Source organism: Lepisosteus oculatus, chromosome 1 (genome assembly GCF_040954835.1).
Source record: "Lepisosteus oculatus isolate fLepOcu1 chromosome 1, fLepOcu1.hap2, whole genome shotgun sequence".
NCBI classification, from domain to species: Eukaryota; Metazoa; Chordata; class Actinopteri; order Semionotiformes; family Lepisosteidae; genus Lepisosteus; species Lepisosteus oculatus.
In genome coordinates, this window is record NC_090696.1 from 77,082,256 (window position 1) to 77,109,617 (window position 27,362).

General features: G+C 42.0%; 1 protein-coding gene across 1 annotated transcript in view; it reads left to right on the plus strand.

Moving 5' to 3' along the window:
- The first annotated feature begins 7,311 nt into the window (after positions 1 to 7,311).
- LOC102684917 (zeta-sarcoglycan) overlaps positions 7,312 to 27,362 on the plus strand; it is a 212,021-nt gene continuing 191,970 nt past the window's right edge. The window contains exon 1 of the mRNA XM_006629983.3: positions 7,312 to 8,453. Coding sequence (XP_006630046.2) covers positions 8,415 to 8,453 — 39 coding nt within the window. The 5' untranslated portion in view covers positions 7,312 to 8,414. The remainder of the gene's footprint in view (positions 8,454 to 27,362) is intronic.

The window sequence follows — 27,362 nt, forward strand, 5'->3', positions numbered from 1 at the left end:
ACTCAGGAGTCCATGGGAATTCCACTGGCTGGGGTAAGCTTGTTCTTACTGCAGTTACACAACAGGAAAAGTAATTGGCTGTGCTGGTCTTCTTGGATGAGTTCATCACCAGCCCACGTGTTCTGGGATTCTGTCCTCTTAAATCAGGTGTGCACTCTACAGTGCCTCATCACATATGTAGATTAGATTAAATAGATTCGAAAAGGAATAAAAAACACTCATTAATGGAAAAGATTTAATTGTTACACTATGTAACAACCAAGCAGTGACATGCACATACTGTACACATCAGTTGGACGATTTATCAATTTTACAAGGGTCCCCTTACATGGTCACAGTTTCTCCTAAGAACAGGCAGTCTCTATGGATTATGGGACTGCAAATATTAATTAGTACTACCATTTCCCAACACTAGAAACCAGAAAAGTCTAAACAGACTTCTAATTCCACTTTGCTTATATAGAGTCAACATTATCAGCCATGGACAGCTACTTTGCCTTACAGCTCTGACATTTACCATTTACTACAAATCCTTTATCTTTCCCTCTCTTTTAAGGAATTCAATACAAGGAGTGACAAATAAGCATTTTAATCATTGCTGTTGTTATTATTATATTAAGTTTACAAAATCCAGCTATTTTTTGGATTCATTTAAATATGGCTGTGCAAAGCACAGAAATCAGTTAAAAACTGCTCAAGAAAATATTTTTTACCTTATACTGTACACTGTATGTACAGCACAAGATAATAAAAAAACAAGTAATCTGTTGTTATTTATTAGATAATTGTCACTGAGTCAATATGCTTATTTTGTCAGTAATAACGTGCAGGTAGGTAAGTACGTTTTTCAGACCATAAAGGCCCATGGGGAATGGGGGGAAAGAGTCACCCCTTTTCTTGGCCATCTGACACTGGAGGTGGAGGTGATGTGGTCAGCACCACGCTCTGGCCGGCCTGTTACCCCCAGAAGGATTAACCCCCAGTCTGGTGCTCATGTGGAAAGCAGGCTGAGTGGACCTGGGAGCCGCCTGGAAGGAATCAGAGCTCCATCGCCTTCCCCTACCTGGGATTGAACCCGGGACATTCCAGTAATAAAGTGTGCTGACAATAAACACTTTCTGTGCAGAACACTGTGATGTGATGCCAAATATATCAGAGGGCTTCACTGGGCACTGCACTTGACTTGAGCTTGTGTCTCTCTTTCCTTCGAATCTTCATCTGGTTGATGAGATGTCTCTTTTCCTACAAAACCTGAAATAATGTGGTGCAGCACTTGTGTCCCGGGTTCAATTCTGGACCTGGGGTGCTGCTGTATCTGTGTGGAGTTTGTTCCACGTGGGTTTCCTCTGCGTGCTCCCGTGTCCTCCCACAGTCCACAGGCATGCTTGTAGGTTAGCTGGCTTCTTGGGAAATTGGGAAATTAGGGTGTGAGCACGCGTGTCTGTCTTTGTCAGCCCTGAGATGGACTGGCGTCCTGCCCAGGGTGTATCCTGCCTTACACTGGATGCTCGCTGGGAAAAGCTCCGGCTCTCCTGTGACACTGAAGTGGATAAAATGGTTAGAAAGTGGATGGAAGTGATGCTTACAGCAGTTCTAAAATGCAGGGCCAGAACCAGAAACTAATGCAGGGATTGATTTTGTGCCGCGTGCTCAGATGCATTGTGTGGGGGAATCCAAGGATTTCATTGTGTTAATGTGGATAATAGTGAGATGAGCAAGACACTCCTGTCAAGTTTATGTTGAATTACCACTTATGACAAGAACAGAACAGAAAACATCAGGGTGACACTGGAGACAAAGAGTAAGCACACCAAGTCTGAAATTAAGAGAGATTTGTTTATATACTGTAACAAGAATGATACTGTACGTTTCATGCAGAAACATGTAGTGAGGGAATTCTTACAGATGTATACTATAGTGCATTCCGGGACTCACATTCAGGAAAAAAAAGATTATACCAAAGAAGCAAAAGTTTTGTTTTAGTAAAACTATAAAACAGATTTAAATGACAAAACAGCGACAATGCCTGAAGTGCAATGCTTGAAGTAATGCATTTAAAAGTAAAAGTCGTCTGCACAGTTCTCATTCACCTGCATTTCTTTCAGCCCACCACTTAGGCCTTGGACACAATTGTTACTGAATGCACATTTTACAGTGATTTAATAAGAATGTGCTCTAGTCATGATAATTTCATACGCAAGCCCTTTTGCATGAATTTTTGATGAAGTTAAAGCAATGCCTCAGGGTGCATTGGCAATGAGCTGAAAATTAATCAAGTTAATAATGATAAATGAGAGGTACCACAGACACAAGGCAGAAATCTGAGGTTTGCACAGTCACAGATGTATTTTACCAAATACATTTGTTTTCGTTTTTTTGCAGAATATTTCCATGTAGAGATTTGACATCGATCCATCCATTGACATTTAATCTCTCCTGCTTAGTGCACTACAGGGTTACAGGTACCTAACACAGCAAAAATGAGCAGGACCACACCCTCGACACCAGTCCATCACAGGACAACACCCTGGACAGGACACCTGTCATTCACAGGACACAGGACAGGGCCACACCCCGGACAGGACACCAGTCCACCACCGGATACAAGACAGGACACACCATGGACAGGACACCAGTCCACCACCGGAAACAAGACAGGACACACCCTGGACAGGACACCAGTCCATCACAGGACACAGGACAGGGCCACACCCTGGACAGGACACCAGTCCATCACAAGACACAAGGCAGGACCACACCCCGGACAGGACACCAGTCCATCGCAGGACACAGGAAAGGACACGCCCTGGACAGGACACCAGACCATTACAAGCAAGACAATTTAGACATCAAAATACCATGTCTTTGGTCTGCTTTCCTGCCACAGTCCATCCAGTGAACCCAGAACATCCAGAGTCCACACAGAATGTCTCTGGCTGAGGAGTACACACCACCACATCACAGTACCTCCTGAGACCTGACACACTGGAATTGAAATGACCATCACTTCAGAATTACAAAGACTGGTCTACTGAGTTTTAATGCCATTTCCAAATGAAGGAACAGACTGAACAGTCCCAAGCCAGTGGAAGTTATATTCTGGAGCACTTGTGCGGTACATTGAACAGGAGATCCATTAATCTGATGGAATTAGATAGGAAAGCCACAAGACTTTGGAGATGATCCAAAGACTTGATCCAAGGTATTCCCAATAGTCCTCTGTCCAAAGAAAATTATTTTAATATGTATTATCCATATTATAGATTTATTCAGTGTAACAAATTCTTCAATTGTACCTACCTATCTAACATTGAATTTACATCCAAGTAAATTGATCAGACATTTAAGTACATACATACCTGATTAGGTTTCTAGTGAATTATCTAATTTAAGACCCAGAGATTGAACATTTGCTCCAGCAACTCTGCAGCAATTTCGGTGATGGGAAAGCTTCTACAGTCAACCTTGCTCTGTTAACTCTGGCAAGGAGAAAGGGTGATTTGAGCGCCCTCTGCTGGAGAGAAACAGTGCTTCACCTAGGTGATACAACAGCTGAAAAGTCAATGTCTCCTGTGTTCCTCAAAACGGCTAACAAAAGAGAGGTTATAAACAAGAGTAGGCTATTGAGGCCAACTAGCCTGTTTGCTAGTCAGTGGATAAGTGATCAGAGAATCTCATCCAGCTTTTTCTTAAAAGAAGCCAGGGTATATGCTTCAACAGCATGGCTGGGCAGCTTGTTACATGCTCTCACAACCCCTCGTGTGAAGAAGCGTCTTCCATTTTCAATTTCAAATACTCTTCCATGTTGTGTCCAGTTGTGTTCCCTGGTTTGTGTCCCATGATTTATTCTGGAGACCTCCCCTGGGGTTGACTTTGATTTTAAATGCCTGGATCAAAGTACGCCTTTTTTTAAATGAGTGGCACCAGCCTTCACAGTGCCAGGAGTGAGAGTTCGAGCCACCAGATGTTTGGAGTATTTCTGTCAGTCACAGTGCTGCTGCCCCTCTCCCTCAGAATCATAATGCCTTACAGGGCAGTTAGCACCAATTACTGGAGCAGTGCGTCTCTCACTGGCACCCAAGCAGAAATTCTCAGGTTCAAGCTTGTGAGCTCTGAGCCTCTGTGTCTCTGTCATGCCACTCCTGCATCCTTTTAATACTGCTGTGCACAACTGTGGATTTTAAAACTCAGCTTGGAAACCAGGTCCACTGTATTTGTGAGTAGCATACCTATATACTGAACACATTTGCAATCTTACAGAGATGTAAAATACAAAGCTTATTACTTGTCATTTATTTCTGCCTTAAAAGGCAAAGTAGCAGATGGTGTCTTTTGTTAAAGTAGGGGGCTGTGTCAGCGTGCATTGGCTGCAAGAGGAGCAAGTAAAGGTTAATTCTGAGGTGAAAATAAAAAAGGAGAAACAATGTTCAATGCTGACAGTGCATTAGTAACCTAATAACAAAGCTCAAACATGTTGAGGTGCGGTCTCCTCCTGCACCCCAAATTAGTGATCTTTCCTAGTCCAGTAACCAGTAGTCTCCAATATACAGAAGATCCCTATCCGGCAGTATAGTGACTCCAGAACCCAGTGCACAGACTCTTCCAAACAGCTGAACCTCTGGATGCCTTCCCAGAGTAGACACGTACAGTACGCAATGAAAAACATCAGCTATTTTTATGGCTTGTGTGTGTGTGTATATATTCTGATGATTGTGCTAAGCCACAGAAGAAATAGCTCAATTTAAGAGGTTAACCAGGTAACTGACCTCCGACATATCTGTGTAGAGTAAATGTGAAACTGAGTTTAAGAATTAACATGACCCACCAACCACTCAATAAAAAAAAAGTCACTAATTGATAGTAATTCTGGAATTTCTTCCTGAGTGACCATTTCATCTTTTAAATTACCTCCAGACTTTCTGCTCTATCTTCATTCTATTCTTGGAGTTTGGATCCCTTGGTAAATCTTGTTGCTATCCAGACAAGATTTGTGTTGCCATAGATACATTTCTGAGCAAATATGAAAAGATCAGGAACAAGCTTCAGGAAATGGACAAAACTGTATGGGAAATACTGTCCACAGCTGAAAATGGTCAATTTTCAGTCAAATTGAGCATAGAAGTCATGTTCATTTTGTCCTCCAACTCCTGCTGCTTTTCACTGGACATCTACTACCGCATGTTAATATACCAATGCAATTTATATCACGTATTTTCTTTCTTGCATCTATTGCTAATCATTCAGTTTTGCTTTGCAAGTTTCCAGCAGTGGGCTAAACACTTGCACTCTGTCTGAGGAGTGCAGCTCTCCCTGCCCCTGCTGGAGCCTCGAATCCGGAGGCTCATGGGCTCCAGCTCTCACAGCGCCACTCCCTAGCCAGGGGACAGCTCTGCCTCAGCAAAGACGAGATCCTCTGCTGCAGCAGAACTTGACACCGTCTAGATTTCAGTGCAGGAACTGAGCACAGTTACAATACATATGTACTGATTTCAGCCAAGTTCCTTCAGGTTACTTCCATCTGTGGTGGAACCCATCTGTCACGAAGGCGTTCTTTCCGACCCTATGCAGACGACACAATCCGGGGTAGAGCGAGGAAAACACAGGGAAAAGGGCATGCAGGGATCAGGAATGAAAACAGGGGGCGTGTCCATGGTGCGCTGGTGTTTGGGGGAGGTGTGGCCAAGGCAAACAGTCCAAAACTGAGTCCAATGGGGAATCTGAGGAAAGGCAAAATCCAGAACCAGGCAGTCCATCCAAGACAAACAGAATTAAAACTGGAACCGGTTAGGAACTGGCAGGAACAGGAACTTTAAAACCTTGACGGGACCAGGTGCTTCCAGGTCCCGGACTCGCCTGGTACGAAAACCAATACAGAGCCCGGAACAGAGTGAGCGTCCGGCCTTTATAGGACGGGGGCAGGAACCAGAGGCAGGTGCAGGGAATGAGTACTGAACAAGGAAGAGCTGGAGCGTCCTTGAGAGGAGGGGTTTACAATTGTGACACCATCTTTCCATATCAAAATGATTGCAACATAATTAAAAAGATCATGCCTGGAACTAAAGGAAAAAATTAAGGAAAATGCTATATGATTATATGTTCTTAAAAATGAAGTATGCGACCTTAAGGAAACTACTGCTGCTGTATTTTAGCATGGATGACTCTGTGCGACTACATCTGTGTGCACTTAAGAACAAACCCCCATCTGAAACCTTCCTCTTTAGCACAGTCTCAAATTTATGTAGTTTTCACAATGAGCAATGTTCCACTGCTTTCACTTAACGAAAGAAATAAAGATCTCCTGTTTTTCTTTTAGAAACGGCTACCATTAAAAAAAATAATGTAAAAGGTCCTACCATGTATATAAGTCACTTAGTGATTCACTTCTCTAGGTTTAATTCCATTTAGGAAAAAAAATGTTCCTTTGTACAACACTTAGTAAATTTTGGCAGAGATTTCTTTTTACGGGCCAATTCAAATGTAAACCTGTAGATTAAAACTTGAATAACTAAAGTAAAGTTTCCAAAAAGTAAAAAGATTAACTAAGCAGTATAATTGTAAAGCAGCAGTAAATCCAAGGTCTGACTGGTATCTTTTCTATGCAATGAGGAAAAATAAGAAGCTCTTGCAAGCCAGTAATGAACATTTTCATTTCATATGGCCACAGATTAAGACCTAACCAAGGCTAGTCAGCCTGAGCCCATTCCAGTTCGATCCATTGCACTTCGATACAACCAGACCCTTAATTGCTAAATTGATCATCCTAATAGTCAATTAAAACTAACTGTGCTGGTTCCAGCAAAACGGCGTGATTGTTTGAATCAGGGTGGCCCCAGGCCGAGTAACACTGCTCTGAAGAGAGGTGACGAGAAGAGTCCAGACGACTCTTCAGAGTCCTCACCTGTGCTTTGACTCCATCTGTTTTCCTCAGTCACTGCCATACAGTCTGCATTCAACAAATACTTTTGCAAATAGGCTGTTCGGGTTTTCTTTTTGTAAGAAAAAAAAATACCTGGCAGTTCAAAAACTGTGAACATCAATTAAATTTTCAAAGGTAACCCAAAGTCACAGCCAAGGAGCTCAGAACAGTTTCAAGCTCTGAGGATGTTTCAATACAAAAAAAATCGTGTGGTTATGAGTTAAATTAAGAGCCTAGGAGCACAGCTGGCATAATCTTTTTTTTTAAAAAAAAACCAATGCATTGGCCAACTGAGACCCTCAAAAGCAAACCTCAAGAACCACAAAAAAACAGAAAAATCTGCATGCAGTCTGAAAGTTAATAAAATTGGATACTGATGTCCCCTTGTCATGAATATAAACTGGCCAGCCCTAGAGCTCAGAGCTTACAGTAAAGGACAGCACGGGAACTGGAGAGCTTCAAACAAGACAACACCTGCTTAGGACCTGGGCACAAAATGCTTCATTTGTTGTCTTTAGCCAATAATTGGTTCAATGAAGTGGCTTAGACCTCATTTGCTACGAAACCCGAACGAACGAACACGGGACTCCAGGACTGGGGCTTCCCCGGCAGTCGGCTGGCAGCGTGCGCGCCTTCCTTCTCCGGAGTGAAGAGGCATCTTGATTAGCCGAGCAGCGGGCAATCAGCCTGCCACACAGCCGCACGGGGTCTGACCCGGCGTTAGGACCCAGGGGAGCAGCTGGTGAGCAAGGGCAGTTTGCTTTTGGAGAGCCGGAAAAAAATTTCTGTTTTGTGAGAAAGACGGTTGGAGCGGAGGCAGGCAGGCAGTCAGTCTCACCTGGTGGTGAATGACAGTACAACAAGACGGGGGAAAATCTCTGCGCCGCCAGAATTATCCACCTTCAACTCTCTCGGTATATTCTTCATGGGAGGAGAGAGTCCTTCCAGACTTTTATCGACACAACTACAGAATCCCACTTCATTGCCGAGGTAGTGCACAGGCGAGGGTTCTGCTCAGCAAGAGAAGCGAATTGATCATTGGCTTTGCCTGCAACTGATCAGAAATTGAAATGTTCTAATATATTAATGATCAGGATTCGGAAAGGCAGATATAACCGGCACCGGTATTCAGCCTCGACACATTTTTCTTAAATTTGCCGCATGAAGCTGTCCAAGACACTGGGTTTTCAGAGGATGCAGCAATTTGCTGGTCGCTAGCTCTTATATTTGCAGGAGACGACATGATCTCACATCGATGGAATTTGCTGGTTTAATTAGGCTGGCAAGCGATCTGGTTAACGGAGAGAACACCTGCCCATTCATAATTAAGAAGTTCAAGTGAATTGTTTTGGTTATTATTTTTAACCAGTGGAGGCGTGATCCGTGGGAATGACACTGAGAAAGGCTGCCGAGGGCTGGAGGACTGGGCTGAGTTCGGGTCGGAAACTACAAGTCTAGATTTTGCAACTTACTTACTTTATAATTCAATCTCCTCTTAATGGACCGATCAACATCCTTGGACATCGAAGCTCTGAAGGTAGGTACCGAAGACACTGAGTCTGAAATCGGGAAATGCACAGCAGAGCGTACTGTAAAGACAGTACAGTACATCGTATACATAGTTACAAACAGTCTACATACAGTATATCGTCTACGTGATTCGAGTGGGACTGCTGTCAGTTCCTAGTAGTTCTATCCTGTACGGGATGCAAACGATTACTGTGTTTTAGTCGAATAATGTGAGTGTTTTGGCTGTAGAACAGGATTGTATCAAACTTGGTTGGGATCCCGTTGAATACAACGTGTTCCTTTAATCTGCAACCATTTAAAACATTAAAAGGCGTTGCACAGTTGTTTATTTTTTTCTGAAGTTGGTCGATACCGCTGTCAAATGTGTGCTTGCGCAGCGCTGATCTTTTTTTTCTAAACGATTGCTTAAAAAAATGGTGATTGTCGTGTGTTGGGGGGTTTTCTGACCAAACGTGTTCTTTTCTTTTTTGCTAAAATAACCCGTTCATTAGTAATAGCAAATAAGCACTAATCAATAGTACAAGTACATACAGTAGTAAATACACAAGGTCGAAACAGAAAAGAAAGCAGGTCTTTTTTCAAGACCTACAGAGCATTGCTGTCAGGGTTAATTAAAAATACATAGAACGTTGCAAGTTTAAGTGCCGCTAATGAGGATATTAAGGATTGGTTTTGCTATTCCACGCACGGAATCCTTATGAAACAGATCAGTGGTGATGGAGAGCGCTCGTCCCGCGGTTTCTACAGATCCGCCGTGCCTTTGATCCCACTTCTCTTCCTTCTCAAATGTATATTGCATGCAGAATTTGCCTCCCAACTTCGACCGAAACAAGCTGTCTGCCCCCCCCTTTTTTAGCAGAGATAATGCGCTTTTTGTATGTTTTTTTTATGCTTACCTTTTCCTGACAAAATAGTATACAAATATCTGGTCGACGCATTAACCTTTTCGTTAACAAATAAGCACATATTGACTTGGGGTATGCCTTACTTTGGTTTAGGATGGATTTAATGCCTTCATTGTATAAATCTTCATTTTGTATCGGGTTGCTCGGAAAAAAAAAGGATATTGGAACAATGCCCGGTTTAAAGTTGTTTCATCACAGACGAACTAAGAGGTTTTTCGCTGTTCTCTACAGCTGGAAGTCAATTAAACTTAGACTTTGGGTGTAGTCTATTAATATCCACTCATCTTCGGAGGCATTTTAAATTCGAAGCTAACAGAATATGAATTCCACTTCATTAATTGTGGCGTTGTCTATTAAAGTACATCTCGGTCTTGATACAATGCATTTAAAATACTTGTACCCTCTAAAGACGATTACGGAACATACACATTACGTGCTTATTGCAATATATTTAGTTATGGTTTAATACATTTACTGTATATTTTCGTTTTAATTGCATTATTAGAAGCCATATTATACAGCAAAGGAGAAGTCAGATGCCTTGGTTCCTCGACATCAGTGATTTATTTAAAGCTGGTGGCTGAAAAGTTACGTCATTTTAATAACCGTTAAAGGACTTGGAATATTTTTAGCTTTTCTGTCAACACTGTTTAAAACATGGTGCTATAAGTAAAAATATTTTTTTGCACTCTGATACCAGTGGCTTTGCAGTATTGAGTATTTTATCACGGTAGAAATTTGATGATAAAATATCTAATTTTAAAAAAAATCACAAATTACATTGCAGAAATTAATATCGAATACCACGCAGGTGATGGTGACAATAATAAAGGAATTGCAAAGATTTTGTCTTTATCTGTTGAATATGAGAGACGAACAAAGTGGTTATGTTACAGCTAAACAACACAAAACCTATCTGAAGCAAGGCTTCTTCGTGAAGTGACACCACGACTGAAAACTGGACGTTCACCACAGACGGTGCGGTGCTTCACCTCAGTCTTGCGTTTTTCTGGATTTATTTCTGTCGCTGTTAAAATAAGGATATATCGCTGTTTATGATCTTGTAAAACTTCTAACGTTGTCGACAGTTTTACCTATTCGCCCCAGATCTCGTCCGGCTGGCTTGTCACAGGTATTGGTAGGCACGGTGTTTGCTGAGAGGAATAGAATTGTTATTGAGAAGCTCCGCCTGAGATTTGATACACGAACATCTGATTGATTACAAAGACACAATCCTCGGTGTGCATATTTTTCAAACATACAGTGTATGCAAAGAGGAAAAGACCTAACAGCTTGATGCAATGTATTTACTAATTTATATACAGTACCAGATATGTTCAATGTGAATAAAAAGGAAAATATTCATGTATCTACAGGTGGGATGTGTCTTTTGGACCAGTCTGCTTTATTAAGTTAAAGGTTCGCTTTTCATGGGCAACATCCGAAAACACAGCAACAGCATTAATGAAAGTAAAGTACCAGCACATTTTAGCTAGAGCCACCATTTTAATTGCACCTGGTAGGCAAATGGTTTATTGGGATTGGAAACAAAATACAGCACATACGCCTTGATACTGTAACGCAACGGGGGCTCGGGCGGGCGCCCTTGCCGCATCAGGTCGGCCCCTGCACCGTCCGGGGCTCGAACCCGGGACTTCCGCGTCTCTCTGCAGCGACCTAGCCCCGTGAGCCAAAGAGAGATCTCTCCACAGCCCAGTAGCTGTGGTCCTGCTATCACAGGGAAGGGCGGTGACGTCACCCGCTCTGGTACGCCGGCTCTTACACAGCGCCTGTCGGCCGTAAGCGTTACACTCTCCCCCGCTTAAATCGCCGTCCCCGGCGAAGGGCTATCCCATCCCACTTCTGACACCAATGTAACGCAACGGGGGCTCGGGCGGGCGCCCTTGCCGCATCAGGTCGGCCCCTGCACCGTCCGGGGCTCGAACCCGGGACTTCCGCGTCTCTCTGCAGCGACCTAGCCCCGTGAGCCAAAGAGAGATCTCTCCACAGCCCAGTAGCTGTGGTCCTGCTATCACAGGGAAGGGCGGTGACGTCACCCGCTCTGGTACGCCGGCTCTTACACAGCGCCTGTCGGCCGTAAGCGTTACAATACTCTCTCTATAGGTCACACAGACGTGCATGTTAAAGATGAAACAATTTCTGTATCATCTCGAAATCCTCACATCTCTTTTCCCATTAGAGCAGTGAAACTAGGTATTAGCAACATGCCAAGTCTGTAATTACATAATTCCTCAGGTGGTAAAAAAACATGCCCTTCATACACCGTTCATTAAGCACTTAATAGAATACTTATAAAAGCTGGTGATACATTTATTTTAGAAATTAATTTCCTTTATTCTGGAAAGACAGCCAGTATGCAAAATGCAACATATGACAAATGTTGGCTGGGATTTCTGGACCACAGCTGAGTTCATACTTTAGGAGAAGCTGAGAATGGCTTCCGTATGAGAAGACACATCACCAGCTGCAGGAATTTCCATGAGAGCTTTGAGCCACACATTCTGTAATTGAATCTGTAAAACAATTCAAACAATAGCCACTGCAAATCTATCCTAGAAAGGTACAGTACAATAGAACAATTACTATTCACTTACAGTACCACTTTCATAAGACATGTAAACCAGCTGTTAATGAGTTACCAAAGTTATAGGCAGTATTACTGTACATGCTCCTAAGCCCAGGTTAGCCTAAGGAGAATGCTTTGAATGTTTTTCTCATCAAAGACATTGAATGCCACTGCACTAACCATTCAAATTTAAAATCCCGAGCACCACCATCAAATTTATTAAGAGTGATCAGCTTTTTCTTACTGAGCTTATGATCCATTTTTCATCTGGTCCGATACCTGATCCTGCAAGGACTTGTGACAGCCATGTGGCACTGTTTCAGTGCAAGCTGTAAAAAACAAGATGTTACTGTATGTATCTGTTTTTCATTTTCACAGGAGGCTTTTCTTTACAATTTTATTTTTTTTCTCTGGAGTAGTTCATTGCCACATGCACTTGTGGATCCAGGGCTATCCTGAAACGTCTGTGTTATAACTTACTCAATTGGCATTTGGATAATGTCTTCCACAAGAGCATCTGGGTGTGGGTGTTGGCTTGGCCAGAGGTGCAAGCAGCAGCAGCAAAGGCTGAGAGAGGTAACCAGCAGTAAAGTTTGAGCAAAGATAAACTGATGCCTGCTGGCGTGTTTTTGTGATCCTTCTTTTTTTGAATGAAATCACAATCAAAATTCAACCCTTGTTTTCTTTCTTGACTGGGACGTTGTTATTGACCCTGAACGATGGGGGTCTAAAAGTAGAGCTTTCTTGGTGCAGGAATATCTGGTGTGGGAGAGGCAGTGTGCGGTTGAGTACTTCAGCATAAATTGAACCCTCTTGGCAGAGACTGTAAAGTCATATCGGTGTTATCTGTTCATCTTAAAACCACTTACAGCGCTCTCCCTGATCTAAAAAACTGTCATGATTTTACCAGAGATCCTGCGTTTGCACTGCTGCTCAATTAAATGCATGCTCACTGGCTTACAGATGTCCTAAGTGTTACTAGTACTCTTTATTAAACCAGTATACATAGTGGCCCTGAAACATTTAGTTCAAAATCTTACTGTGTTCTGATCTCATGACTTATCTCATAAGTTGGATGAAGTCTTTCAAGAACTCATGTGCTTAGAGTGATATCTGTTGCATAGAGAGAGAAATTTATGATAGTGGTCATCTAGGCTGTCAGTGAGAACAGTGGTGTGCATGTGGCACATTTCACATGTAAAGGTTTATTCCCTGCTGAAAAGAGAAGAAAAGAAACACAACGTTTCGGCTGTGGTGCCTTCTTCAAGTGTAAGAAAGAGAGGACTCCTCAAGAGAAGAGATGGCGGCTCCACAGCTGAAACGTTGTTTCTTTTCTTCTCTTTTCAGCAGGAATAAACCTTTACTTGTTCCTTTGCAGCCTACGCATGCTGACGCAGCTGCCTACTTGAAACGTGTCTCATACCTTACGTTAGAGGACATCTCAAATCCCTGTGTAATATTGATCTGTCCAGCAGCTATGTCATACTCTATGATGATGTGTACAATGATGTGCCATGGTGAGGTTTTAAGGTGTATTATGATTAAAACAAGTTCAGATACATTTACAATGACCCCAATGTAACTGAGTAGTTACTGCAGTCTGACTTAATTAATATTTGCACAGACTGTTATCTGTTAAGGTCCATGTGATCTCCTTTCATTTATGCTCCACAGTAAAACACCAAATACATAATGGGTTAAAATATTTTATTGAAGAATTTCAAAACAACAGTTGACCTGCGAGTACAGAGACCCCAGTTCACCGCCCTGTAAGGTATAGGGTTCTGTAAGGCTCTCAGATTACTTCTTAGTACATTTTCCAATTCATTAGCTCTGGGAGCCCAGAGGGTACTCGGATCACAATGTGTAGTTTCTTACGCTACAATAATAAATATGATTAATACATGTTTGCCGAGGAGCTGTCATGTAGAACGTGTCTTTGGATAGCCCGAAGCGAGTGTTTGAACTGAGGCGGTTGCACAGTGTGCGTTGGTTAAAGGGGGGGTTTAGACCAGAAGCTGGGAGAAGTTCACTTCTAAGATTTGATCATGGATTTTGTTAATGCTTATCTGGTGTAACACACCATCAGGGGAAGTAATATGATACAATGCTTGTATTATCTTTCAGTTATCATACAGGTACCACTACCCTGTCAGTGTGCTAGACTGATGCTGACTATAAGCCCTCTTCAAGTGCCTGAGTCATTTTTTATTCAGAGCTGCAGTTTGCTAGCAAATTTCGTCGAAAAGGCATGTTGAAATACTGCAGCTGAGATTTATCTGAGGACTCTGAGAAAGTGAACTGGACAGACGTCTGCCTTTCACTCTGGATGAGTGTTGGCCTTTCAAGATATTAACAGAGCAGCAGTATCGCAGTTGAGTTCGGGCGTAGTGGGATGAAATTGCCTGAATGAAATAAACAGATTTTGCAATTAATAAGTCCAGTGAGCAAATAGAATAATTTCTCAAGCCCTCGAAATGTACTCATTTTTTATCAACAGAGGATATCCCAGCAGTGTGATTGACAGGGCCCTTGCCCGAGCCAAAAACACCCCCCGGACCATCAACCCGATCAGGAACTCCCGCCGTAACAACCGCATTCCCTTGGTGCTTCCTTACCACCCTAACACACTTCCTATCCCCAGGACCATTAACCAGAATTTTTCCATCCTACAGGATGATCCCTCCATTGGGGCCCTCTTTTCTGATCGCCCTATCATCTCATATCGCCGACCACCTAATCTGCGTAACCTCCTTGTTCACAGCTCCCTTGACCGCCCTCAACAACCATCCACACCAGGCACTTTCCCTTGCAACAGAGCTCGCTGTATCACCTGCAAGTACACAGCCACCACCACACTCATTCAAGGCCCCTCAGGACAATTCCGGATCACCCAGACAGCATCTTGTACCTCCAGCAACCTTATTTACTGTATCTCTTGCAGTAAATGCCCAGCCATCTACATTGGAGAAACAGGAAGGAGACTCGGAGACCGCTTCAGAGAACACGTCAGGGCTGTGAAGATTAAAGATCTCTCCAAGCCCATTGTTTCTCATTTCACCTCTGAAGGCCACGACCACACTAATCTCTCCGTCTGTGTTCTCAAAGACGGTTTTCCGAACTCATACATCAGAAAGACCACCGAAACTAAAATTATTCTGCAGTTAGGATCACACATTCTCCCTTCCCTTAACGACAGATTACTGTTCTTTTAAATTTTCTCCATTCATTGGAAGTTTCATTTCACACCTCTCTGCACCCATTCTGACTTCACACCTCTTGATTGGCCTCTCTTTCTGTCCCCTGCTCCCGCCTCTCACTCCTCCTCCCTCCCAACCTTTGTTCTCCCGCTACTTTACCTTTGCCTACTGCCCTGTCTCTCTCACACCTGAAGAAGGCTCCACGGCCGAAACGTTGTGTTCTCTTTCTTCTTTTTTTCAGCATGGAATTAACCTATTACTTGTTCCTTTGCAGCCTACGCATGCTGACGCAGCTACCCACCTGAACTACTAATTTCTCATTTGCTTGTTCACCAGTTTATTTAGTAGATAAACTTAAAGGCAGTCTATTCATCACATACCTCAAGGGCTTGGGGAATTAGGGTAACTTCAGTGGGATAGCTCTCAATCAGTCTTGAGCCTTTTTCTTAAAGATTAATTCTGGCCAAAAGCAGGCAGTAAAGTAGCAGCACTGTGTGAATTGTCAGTCCAATCACGGAGGCCATGTGTTGCCCACTGAACCAGACCTATTGCCTGACCATCTCCGATTTTTCTAGAAAATCTCTTGTTGGTTTTCAGGTTGGTTCATCGCGTTCACATGTACTACTCCTAATTTTAAAAGCCATTTCCTCTAAGTTTTTGATTTAGCAATGGTCATCCAAAAGCAAAATGATCAGAGAGATCACCCTGGGTTTCACTGAGTTGGCGTGTGCAGTCCCTCCTTCAACCGGTAATACGCAGGGCTTACCAGAATATACTGTTGTTCTGGAAATGTTTGTGGTTCGCTACTTTTGCTTTCTTTCTGCTGGTTTGTCTGATAACTAGTAGACCATGAATATTGCTTCAATATTTGTTACATTGTTTAATGATGAGATGCAGTAAAGAAGCACTTAAACCCTTAAGATGATGCTTAACACATTCTCATGGGTTTCAAACTCTGTAGTCATCCCAGGAGACCAGCTGTTTCAATTTAGTTTCACCTGTTATGGTATTACTGGATAATTCTGCTGTAAGTAGCCTATTACATTCTGCATATCTTAATTTTTTTTTACATTGGTTACTAATTTTGCTTGCTTTTTTCCTTAATAAAACAGGATGCCTTAATGTGTAAATAAAGCTTATATCATGCTTTTCTTGTGTTGTTTTACACCAATCTATTCTTGTACATTTTTGTTGGTACTAACATCCACTGCATAACAAGCTTACTGCCACTGAGCTTTATTATAGCATTTCATGGTAAAGGAGCTTGCTAGCAAGCTGTCAAAACTGCATGCATTTCTAGTTTGCAATTTGTAGCTGGGTCAAAGTTTTGATTCAGGATTTAGTTTCACTAACAGTGAATAACTTTAACGTTCCTAAAGAGTACTATTTTTGCTTTCTCATTCAGGAATAAACAAGTGTAGCAGATATGCCTGTTCCATGGTGGAAGAATAATTAGACTGAAACCTCCTACAGTAATTCTTGTAAATGGAAATGGGTTGCATTTGTCATTTGCATCCAGTACAAGCCTCTGTGAAATGTGCTTTTCAATTTACTCTCCACAGTTTTGTCAAAATGTTATTTACTGAGCATCAAAAGAAACTTATTTATCCACATATGTTTTCAGAATAATAAATTTAAAGGATATTGTTTTTGGTGTCATTTTGATGAATCGATCATTCATGACTGTGTTACACTTGAATGATTTTTGTTGCATAAGCTTTAAATCGCGGATGAGATGATTTGACGTGTTGAATACCAAGCCCTGTGAAAATTAAGAAAAAAACCACAGAAAGGAACCAACATACAGTACCCTGATGTTCAAGAGAACAATGCTTCAGTACCATTGGTTTGTTGGTGCAGGAACAAGTCTGTGCTTTGTTGTTCACCATCTAGGAAGTTCGCAGTCAGCAGTTTCTATCTTGGAAACCAAACACAGTCATTGATCAAACACAGGCCTTAATCAAAGAGTTGCAACACTACATTAAGATCAATGGGGATGTTCAAGTGTGATGGTCTAGGCAGGACTGTCTGTCTGTGCACACCTCCACTTGCAGTGCTTGGTGTCAGCCTGACTGCATGACACTTCAGTCCATGGATCCAGTCCTGGGTCCTCACTGACAGCTCTTCCTGACAGGAGGACATTCCAGCAGGACAGCACAGGTCCTTCTAACAACAGCTTTCTTGGGAGATGAGAATATGGATGCCCTACTGGCCAGACTTGAGACTCGTTGAACGTTTTTGGGACCATCTGGGATGGTGATGATATCTAGGGCCCAGGGACCACTCAGCAGGTGTCTGACAGCTCCAGCCTTGAGTGGAGTGTAACTGAATCCCTCTTACGTGGCAGTTCCTCCTACTGAGTGCAAAGCTACTGTCTCGAATGTACTACCAGCAGTGCTTCCAGTGGCCAGACTTTCTCCTAGCCTGAGACTCTCACAGTTCGTTGTTCTAAAAAAAAAAAGACACCGACTTTTTGTAATACATCTGCATCATTTTTGCTTTGCTTGAATTTGCACAACATTTCGGTGAACTACCTCTTGGTTTTATTTGTGCTCAACATTTTTGGATAGTTGGTCAGGTAGCGTAATGTAATATACATTACAAACACACCCGTCTCTGACTGAAAAACCTTCACTTCCACATCCTAATGCAATATCTGGCTCTCGCTGGCTGACGGACTGTATAGCAGGCTGCAACTGTTCACTGTGAAAAGGAAACCCACACCGTTTCGATGAGGGCATCAATATCTTAATTTCTGGTTCAGATAAACCCACCCATCCGCATGCCACTTGCAATAGAAACTTTTGTTTTTAGAAAGCAAAGACGAAAGGTGGGCTTTTGGTTGGTATAGCACTTCTCTGCTGCAGTATTATGGTTTCTATTTCTAGGCACTGCCTGAGTCGAGGTCAGCTCTTCCTCCACAGACAGGAATACTAATTAGAACGCAGACCTCTTGCAGAGAGAGTACACACGCAGCAGATTCGGCTGTGAGTCCCAGTTTGGGAAGGTAGAAAGTAATTTAACAGATATTTTTCAATAAAATTATTTTGCTGTATGCGCTCTCCACATGGTTTGGCAATTCCAAAGTTGTGAGGAGGGGCTTCCAAACAAAAACAAACAGGATTTGAACACAGAAAGCCAGCTTTGTGGCTGGGATACAGTATGTTCACCGAAGGGTACAACAGAATGATTGGCCTGCAGAAAGACAGTACACCTCGTGTAAATCTCCAGCTCTCTTCACGGCCTTTCAGAACCGAGTGTGAAGCAGCTACAGTACTGTATATTTAATTCTTCACATAAAAAAGCCAAGGTTACCAATTCATGATTGGGAATTCTTCACAATATCCTCTTTTCCCCATCAGAGTCACGATCTAGCCTCCGGCGTGTGGACGGCACTAACACCCTGTGAAACCTCAGTAGAGACTTGTTGGCTGCAGCTCTTTCTTAAACCCCACACATCCAAAGCCACCAAAACACACAATGTGGATTAGACAGGCAGATCCGGAGACACTGGAGGTTACTACGCCTGAGGAGCCACTCGAACAGGACGCTTGCGACAGTCATGTTTGGAAGTAGCTCAGCCAATTAAGTTAGTAGAAATCCATTAGTAATTAAGTAATTAATAACTAACAGCCTCTGGACTGTTGCTTCCCTTGTTATTTTGTGGGGAAGAAAAAACAATGGAAAGGTGAAGAAAAACTTTTATAAAAAAAGTAACCTACTGTGAATATACCATCGCTAGTTTTGCTCTGGTCGTGTACTGTACTTACTGTACATGTTGAATGGAGTCAAGAAGCTAAATTACAATATTCTAAAATGGCCTTTTCCCCCCTCATGTTTAATCTTTTTCAGTTTGCAGGTAGACTCTAATGAACGCAGAGGGGAAAAAAAATCAATTGTGATATTTTGATGCTGTAGCATACTGAGCCAAAGAAAATTAATGAACACGTGTGAAAGCGCCACCACAGGGGAGCACTGGAAAAAACCCTAGCCAATGCAGAATTCATATTTAATGGATTGGTTTCATTCAATCCCTCTGCAATGGACTGCCCTTTACATCCATTTTGAATTCACTAATTTTAATTACACTGAAGAATCACGGCGAGGAGCTACAGGAAACGTATTGATGGTGCGTGTCAGATAATCCATTTATAATGTTTGTACTACAACAAGAGCATTTCTGGCAGCCTAACCATCGCTCCTGAGCTGTAGGTCTGTTCATACACTGTAATCCAGGCATAAAAATGAACATCAATGCCAGGTTAAATCTATAGCACTTGACATATCAGATGCTGTATTTAATGCCTTTGAGCTCTCAGGCTCCGCCTTCTACTGCATGTTGTCTGCTAGATAATGACACCACAGCTCTGCATTGATCAAGGGCTAAAAAAAGTCTAAGTTTGATAGGGTGGACAGTACTTTGGCAAAGGCTTTTCTTGGTTTTATGGCTGTCAAGGAAATGGAAATTTCATCAGAGGATGCAGCGACACCGCTCGTAGAACCATAATTTTATTAAGCAATAGAGCAAGTGGCCTCCGTAGACTGGCTCGATGACATATTTACATGAACTGTGAATATTATCTGCCTCATCTAAATTAATACTGAATAAAATACAGAGCTTAACTAGGCAGCGTTCTCTGCCAGTGGAATAGATCATCTCCCAATCATGTTCTCTCTCGAGCCGCTCGACGAGCGCAGGAAAACACAGGCAAGCGCCCCGGCAGTGCAGGCCGAGCAGGTCTCCCACATCCAGGCGCTCGCTGGATCTCGGGAATATAAACTGCGTTCTCTGAGCAGGTTTTCATTTGTCAGCCTTTATTGATAAAAAAGGTGTTTAAGAGAAATCTTCCACTCAGCTGGAAAGAAATGTTTAAAGTCGTAGCAATCCGATATCTATCCACTATCCTTTAAATAGTCGGTTGTTAATTAAGAATATGACACTAGCACATCGAAATATTATGCCAATATATTGTTAGAAATTATGTTTAAATTTCAGATAGCACCCCTCTACTTCAATCCAGTCTCAGTAGCAATGAAGACACTTAAATACTTCTCATGAATGCAGTCAAGACCACAGAAAAGGGATTATCAACATGCAGCACAGTCGGTGGACTGAAGCCTTTTAAATTTCTTACTACCTTAAATTGCCATATTTGCATAACAGTTGCATGAATGTTATTCAGAGAGTTTTCGTATGAAATATTTGCAGGTACTTTGAAACAGGTTAGTCCCCGGTCCTCATTGTTCTGTAGATTTCCCTGTTTGTAAAAAAATGTTTGAACATTTTAATCTGTAGTGACGGTGAGAGTATGCAGTGGTTCCTCTACTGAATATGTTGAACTTTCATTCCGGTTATGGGGAAACCCTAAAACACTTAATCAGTTTTTGCTACAAATTGAACAAGTTCCTAACCGTATAAGAAATAGAAAACTAAACCTGACAAAAATTGCATTCAGTTTTGCTGCTGATTCTTGATTGCTTAATAACCCTACTTTCAGTGACAGAACGTCCCTTTTCCTTGCTTAATTTCAAAAGTGTCCTACAATTTAGAGTGACATTATATCATATTGAAGTTGCTGTGTGGTGATTATATTTAGGATCAATATCAAAATCTGCTGGGGATTGGGGACCTTGTGGTATTTGTGTGTGAAGAGCACTCATCTGAATATCCTTATCTTGATAATACTTCTAATCATGGTTATAAGCCCTAGAAGGATTTATGCGAAAGTGATATTTTGTTCTTATATTTCATTCAGAAGATACAGTATCTAAATATGTAGTATGTTTTTGTCTCTTATGATTATGATAGTGTCCACTGATACTAGATTTGCTTAAGTTCCTGGATATAGGCAAAGCCTAAAGCTCACGTAGTGAATAATATAAAAATAGGATCTTGGGAGCTTTGATGAGTGTGAAACTTAAGACTTTGGGGCTTATTTGCATAAAGTGTCACTTGCATTCTTTCCTCTTGAGCTTTATTAGTGGAGTATTTCTTGGTGCGAACAAACGGATTAACTCTTTTGGGATGACTTTTATTTTCCCGTCTTTTAAATCAGTGATCCAGCCCTATATGTTTAAAAGCCAAGCTGCAAATGAATGATATTTCAGACTCCTTGCACGAAAAAGAGATCTGAAGTGTTTTTTTTTTTCCAATAGGGATGTCCCTGGCAAAAACAGATACATTCTATTGAAATGACCCGGAATGCAATATTATTTCGGTAACCCATGGCACTATCAATTTCTGTTATTGTTGTTGACTATATAAAGAATTTGCTTAGTTTATGTGCAGATTGGAAACATCCTTTCCGAATTTCCCTGTGGCTGAATAGGCATGGTGATTGATTGTTTTAATGACCTGCTGCACAGTCCACAGTGGATTCACCCCATCCAAAACAGTGTTGTGTTAATAGAAACTGCACATGGCTCCGAAAAACACTAAATCTTAATCAGGCCAGTAGAGCAAGTTTGGTGCTATTACGGCACAGGCTAGGATTTGCTTAAATCGAGAATATTTGGCAACATCTTAGTGGAGCTTTAAAGAAAATAGTTTTTCCCAAGACAGTCGTGTCACTTATTGCTGACAGCCGAATAGCGGATCCAATCGATTATAGCACCGCTCCGATCATTTGTTACAGAAAAAAAAATGTGGGAAAAAAGGGACAAATTTGATCTTCCTGGCTGGTATAGGAAGAATTGCACATTTAAAATTCAAATGGTGCATGATGCTGAAGTGACAGGGCTGATCTACCAAGAGAGGTGTATGTGTTGGCTTCTCTTCAGGGACAAAGAAGACATTGTACTGTATGTTTCAGAGTATAGATCACTTCCTCTTTTCCTCCTTTTAATGTAAAGCCGAATCTTCTTCTTCTTGGGTTGATGTTATTTAGAAATTGTGCATGAAGTTCACTTTTGTAGTTTTTTAGCTTCTGTATCACTATGACTTTTAAAAAAACTGTTACAGTTGTTTTTTTTAGATTGCAATCTGGAACCAAATGACTGTCACTCAGTGCTCTTGAGATATTTCATCTGACATGCAGTTTAGCTCATCTTGAGTTTTAAATACTCAGTGAAAATCATAAGTACATGAGAGCTGTTTCAGCAGCACCATTTGATTCCTAGACAGCTGCGCTCTGTGATGTCTTGAAAGCTCAAAAGAGGAAGAAATGCACACTCTTTTTTAGAATGATAATCATTAATTCTCGTAATTGTTACAAATCTGTTTATAAAACTGAAAAATTAATGTTTTTTTATATTACACCCCTAACCAGGCAGTCTTCTTATGAGGAGTTCTGTGAAAAGAAAATCACAGTATATCATTGGGAAAAGAGGCACATCAAGGCACATCAAGGCACAAGCCTGGTGTTTGCAGTTTGGATAGTAGTCAGGACCATATCTGTATGTTTAGTTAATGGGCAACATTAGTAATTATGTGTACCTGATGTCCTGCCTACTGGACTTTGTGGAAAGCACTTGCAACTGTTCAGCTAGGCTATAAATAGAGGACCATTTGGAAGTGATATAATTGCAACACGCAACATTTACTTTACAAAGATGTATAGAGATGTTTTCAGAATAGAACAATGCAAGCACTGCCCTACTTTAATTTCTCAGGAAATCCCGAGAGATAAGGTCAACCAACAGTATTTTTTAAAAGCCAAGAAACTGTCATGTCTTGAAATGCATTGAAATGAAAAAAAGACACAACTCTGGAAATTAATTAACTGATTTATTTATACTTCAAAGTGGCTCGCAGAACACAAACCTGGAAAACTGGAAAACTGCTGAGAATGTTGCAAGAATACTCATTAACCTCGTCACTTGTCTAGATCTAGAGGGCGCTCCTGCTCTGTCCTGTTCCTATTTTCCCTGTGCTTGACTCCTTCTTCCGGTGTGTCTTGTTGTCGTGGGCTTCATATTACCGGGTCTCCCTTTCCTCCTGGTTCGGCGTTGGGATCGGTTGTCGAGAGGCTCGCCTCACGTCTGCTCCGTGAGGGCTTGTCTTGTCCCTGACTCTGCCCGATGCCGTGAGCCCGGAGCGAATCCCCATGTTTGCTCCGTTCCTGCCGCTTCGCATCAGGTCCTCCCGTCTCGCCGGTCTCTCTCCACGGCTAGCCCCTGGCTTCCTTGACAGAATGCCGGGCCACACACTAGACCCAGAGAGCAGTTTTTTTTATTTTTGTTTCCTGTTTTTTATGATTTTTATTTTTCTCCTGGTTCCGGGCTTGCATGCCCCTTGCTCTTGTGTGTTGTTTGTTATGTGTTTTTTGTTCCCCTGTTTATTTTTGTTGTACATGCTCTTTTATGTGTTTTGTCTATTATTTTGTCTTGCTCCTCCGGAGCCCCGCCCGGCCCCCCCTTCCTCTACTCAATTAAGGTTTTTACCCTGGAGGAGGGGGTAGCTCTCAGTCGTGGACTCCCAGAGGTTTCCTTTCAGTTAAATGAGGTTTTTCCTCCCCTAGTCCTGTGCGGCTCAATAATTTTCGGGGCATCAGCAGCTGCCCTTGAAGAGTGCGTGAATTTCCAAGCCAGTGATGGGAGACACACTCTTGTGGGAGGAGCAGTCCTTTGGATGCGCCAGTAAACTGAGATCCTGATTACTTGGTCATGAAGAGCCCACGGCACTATGCACAAGCACTGTACAGTAGGTGTGTTAACCTTGGTAACTGCTTAATTTCCACTCTGGGCTTAGTCAGTCTAAATTTCCCACTCGGTTCAAATGGTGCAGTAATTTGTCACTTCTCTACCTGGTCATACTGTATATTGTGGATGCTGAATATCACCGTGGTGGAAACTGCATTTCAATGGTGTAAGTGAGCTTCCTCCCACCTGCAATGAGCTTTGGGAATCTTTCTGGATAAAAAAGTGCCTTATTCAATGCAAGAAATTATTACTTCTGTTATCTTTATGTATTATTGAAGCCTGTACCAAACATTCTGTAGTCTCTCTAGGCATTCTCCATGCAAGTCTCCTGCTTCATTAATTCCAACAAAACATTATTATACTGAAATGCTTCAATTTGCTAAATGTACTGCATGCAGTATATTCTGTATTCATCTATTCATTATTTTTACATGCTAAAATGCCTTTAAAAAAATCTACAGCTTTGCAGGGGAAATAAAATGTGGGGAAAGGAAAAAGGGGAGATTGTGTTTAAGTAGGCGTGTATTGACTACAGTAAACACCATTATATTCAAGTGTTTGACTGTGGTGTTATAATAAATGGATCCTGAGGTGGTTGTTACAGTAAGCAGGTTTTAATCTTTATTGTAACAAAGATAAAAATGATGCCTCTCGTTGCTGTCATAGTGGTCAAAACGCACAGTAGTACATCTGGAGTTGGATTAAAAAACGTCAAGGTGAATACTGTCGTTTAAAGGTCCAAGGAGACATGACCTTGTACATTGATGGTGTGCAACACTGCACACAGAGAAAAGCTAAAATACCTGTCAAAATAAAAATGGGAACTCTTTCAAATCCACAGATGAGAGTCCACACAAAATGTCATTTCATTTAATGTGTGTTGGAACCTCTTTGGGCTTCATCCTTTTAGGGTTTCTCATTTTGACTGTCTCACAGGCATTTGCCAGGCAGATCACTGGCTGTCAGCTAACATCTGACTTTTCTCCAGATGTGCTAAAACATCCACTACACAGTGTGCAAACTGATGTGATGGTAAAGGGCAGATGTTCTGGCATACCGCATGATATGCAGCAGTAATTGAAAAACTGTGCTGTTAGTGAGAAATACCTGACGGGTTGAAGGTGCTTTGGTGCCTCTGGTGCTGTCTCCTTTGCATTTTTGAGTTCTGACTGGAGCCATGAAGGACTAGAGCAATCTGGGCTTTCAGTTTGGTAAGTAGGTCTGGTGTTGTGCTCCTGCCCTTAACCCTAACCCCAGGAAATCTAGAGCAGGGAATTATTTCATTCAGTAAACCCCATCAATAAATTTAACAGAAGATAACCAAAGAAAGTGGCAGATTGTACATCTTTACTTGCTTTCCAGTCCTTGGATTATTTTTTACGTGACGTACTGTACCTTTTCCTCTTGCTTGTATTGTGCCTCAACAGATATAAGCACAGTCTCTTGAAACCCAGCTGGAATTGGGGGCTTTTACATAGTTGGCCTCCGTTTTCTTCTGGTCTTTTAGCCAGTGCATCTGAAAAGTCGCAATCCCAACTCCTGTCCATAATTTTCTTTAGTTTTTTTCTTGTTAAAGGATGTTAATGAGCCCATGTTCTAAATGCCTGGTGAACTGTTTAGAGCTCTGTGCACCAACCCCCATCTCTGTAAAATGGTGTCTCTTGGTTGAATGGTCTGATTAAATAACTCCTGCAAGCTTATGTAAAGCGTTCATGTTTCTGGAAGTCTAAAACCATAAAAAAATCATTCAAATGATTTGGACTGTCCTGCATATCCTGACTTGGCCCCTGTGGGCTCATTTCTCATCTTCCAAGTAACCGAGTTTACACGTGCCGGTGGGACCCTGGCAGAGAATTGTTGCAACGTTAAACTCTTCGTGGTTAAACTTTCCCTCATACTGCAAGAGTGACTAAATGGGAGCTTGTGCAGACGCCGTTGTAAGGTGGAAGAAAAGCAATGTCCACGCTATGCTGAACCTCATTACCTTCAGTTGCATGTGTGTGGATTACGAATGAGACAGTGTGTAGCAAAACACAGGCTGTGGGTTGTTTTTTTTATGATACTACCTGAATTAGCTGGCTTGCTCTTCCACTTTAACTTTTAGTTAGGCTGAGTTGGGTTGGGTCAGTAAACACTACAATAAGTTCCTACTGGATCTCTGTAACCGCTCATACAAATTACTTGAAGACCTCAGGCTGTGCAGATGTGAAGGCAATGAGAAATCCAGTCTCTGCTCATGGAGGGATTGCTCTCCAAGTTCTTCCTGTAGGTCGCCATTACCATGCATTATGGCAATCTGTTTATGAACCACCTTATGAAACACCTTGTCCTGTCTCCCAGATAAGATAAGATCACTTTATTGGCCCTATACAATTTCTTGTATTAGGAATTTGTCTTTTCACATACCCCAGCTTGCTCTCCATGAGACACACGTACGGGGAGAGAAGCTGGGGGTCAGAGCGCAGGGTCAGCCATTTATACGGCGCCCCTGGAGCAGCTGGGGTGAAGGGCCTTGCTCAGGGGCCCAACGGAGTAGGATTCCTCTGCCAGCTGCGGGATACAAACCAGCAACCTTCCAGCCACAAGGTGCAGATCCTGAGCCACAGAGCCTCCGCACTGCCTGGGCAACGTTGCAACGCATTGCTTCCCAGAACACATTGCAGGCGCGTATCTGTGAAAGTTTTGTCCTGCGACATAATTTCTATGACCATAATAACAGTCATGGTTAAAATCACAGCTCCTTTACTGCTGCCTCATCAGTACAAAGGAACTGGCAGATGTTTTTGGCTCATCTAATCAAATGAAAAAAAGTCTGGCAGTAGCCTTGCCTTAGTGTTTAACTGTTATTAAACCTGCAGTCTGTAGCAGCTGAAAAATTAAGCTTTTATTTTAATTAGATTGAATGAGGAGTCAGTTTCTTCGTGGTTTAATAATGGTTATGCTCTTTGTTTCATGTTCATATTTTGAAATTTGCCCTTTGTTTTTGTTTGTTCATGATGTTCTACACAAATCAACAGTAAAAGTGATCTGTCTGTTGTACTGCCTCTCGTTGAGGAATTTCATCATTCCCATCGATCCTGCCCCTCACATCTGTAGCTTTCTCATCTCTGGTGCTCGTCGGTGAGTAGTCGCATTGTTTTTTTTTATTTTTCACCTGTCGACAGCCCACGGTGAGTGGGCACTTCAATTTTTTACTTTGTTATGGAAGTAGGGCCTGATAACACAATGCAGTGCATGTCTGGAAATGATCTCCTGCAAAATAATAGAATTGTTTTTAGTGGAAGATGTGTTTCGTTCAATTGCTTTGGGTTCTGTATTCTGTGTTGGGTTAGTATTATCTCTCCATTTACTGTAGCACAAAACCTCTAAAAAGCAGAACGAGTGGATGATTTTGTTGACCACTGGGATTCTTCCGTATTTACATGTATTTGCCCTGCTTCAATGTGTGAGAGCGCAAGCCTTTTAAATAAAGCGAATAAGGAATGTGTGCAATGAACTGGCAACTCTTGTCTTCCTTAGGTCTGGCCAGGTGTGTATTTTGTTTCAGCATTTTGCAGCACCAGGGGATCTCTAAAGGGTACAGT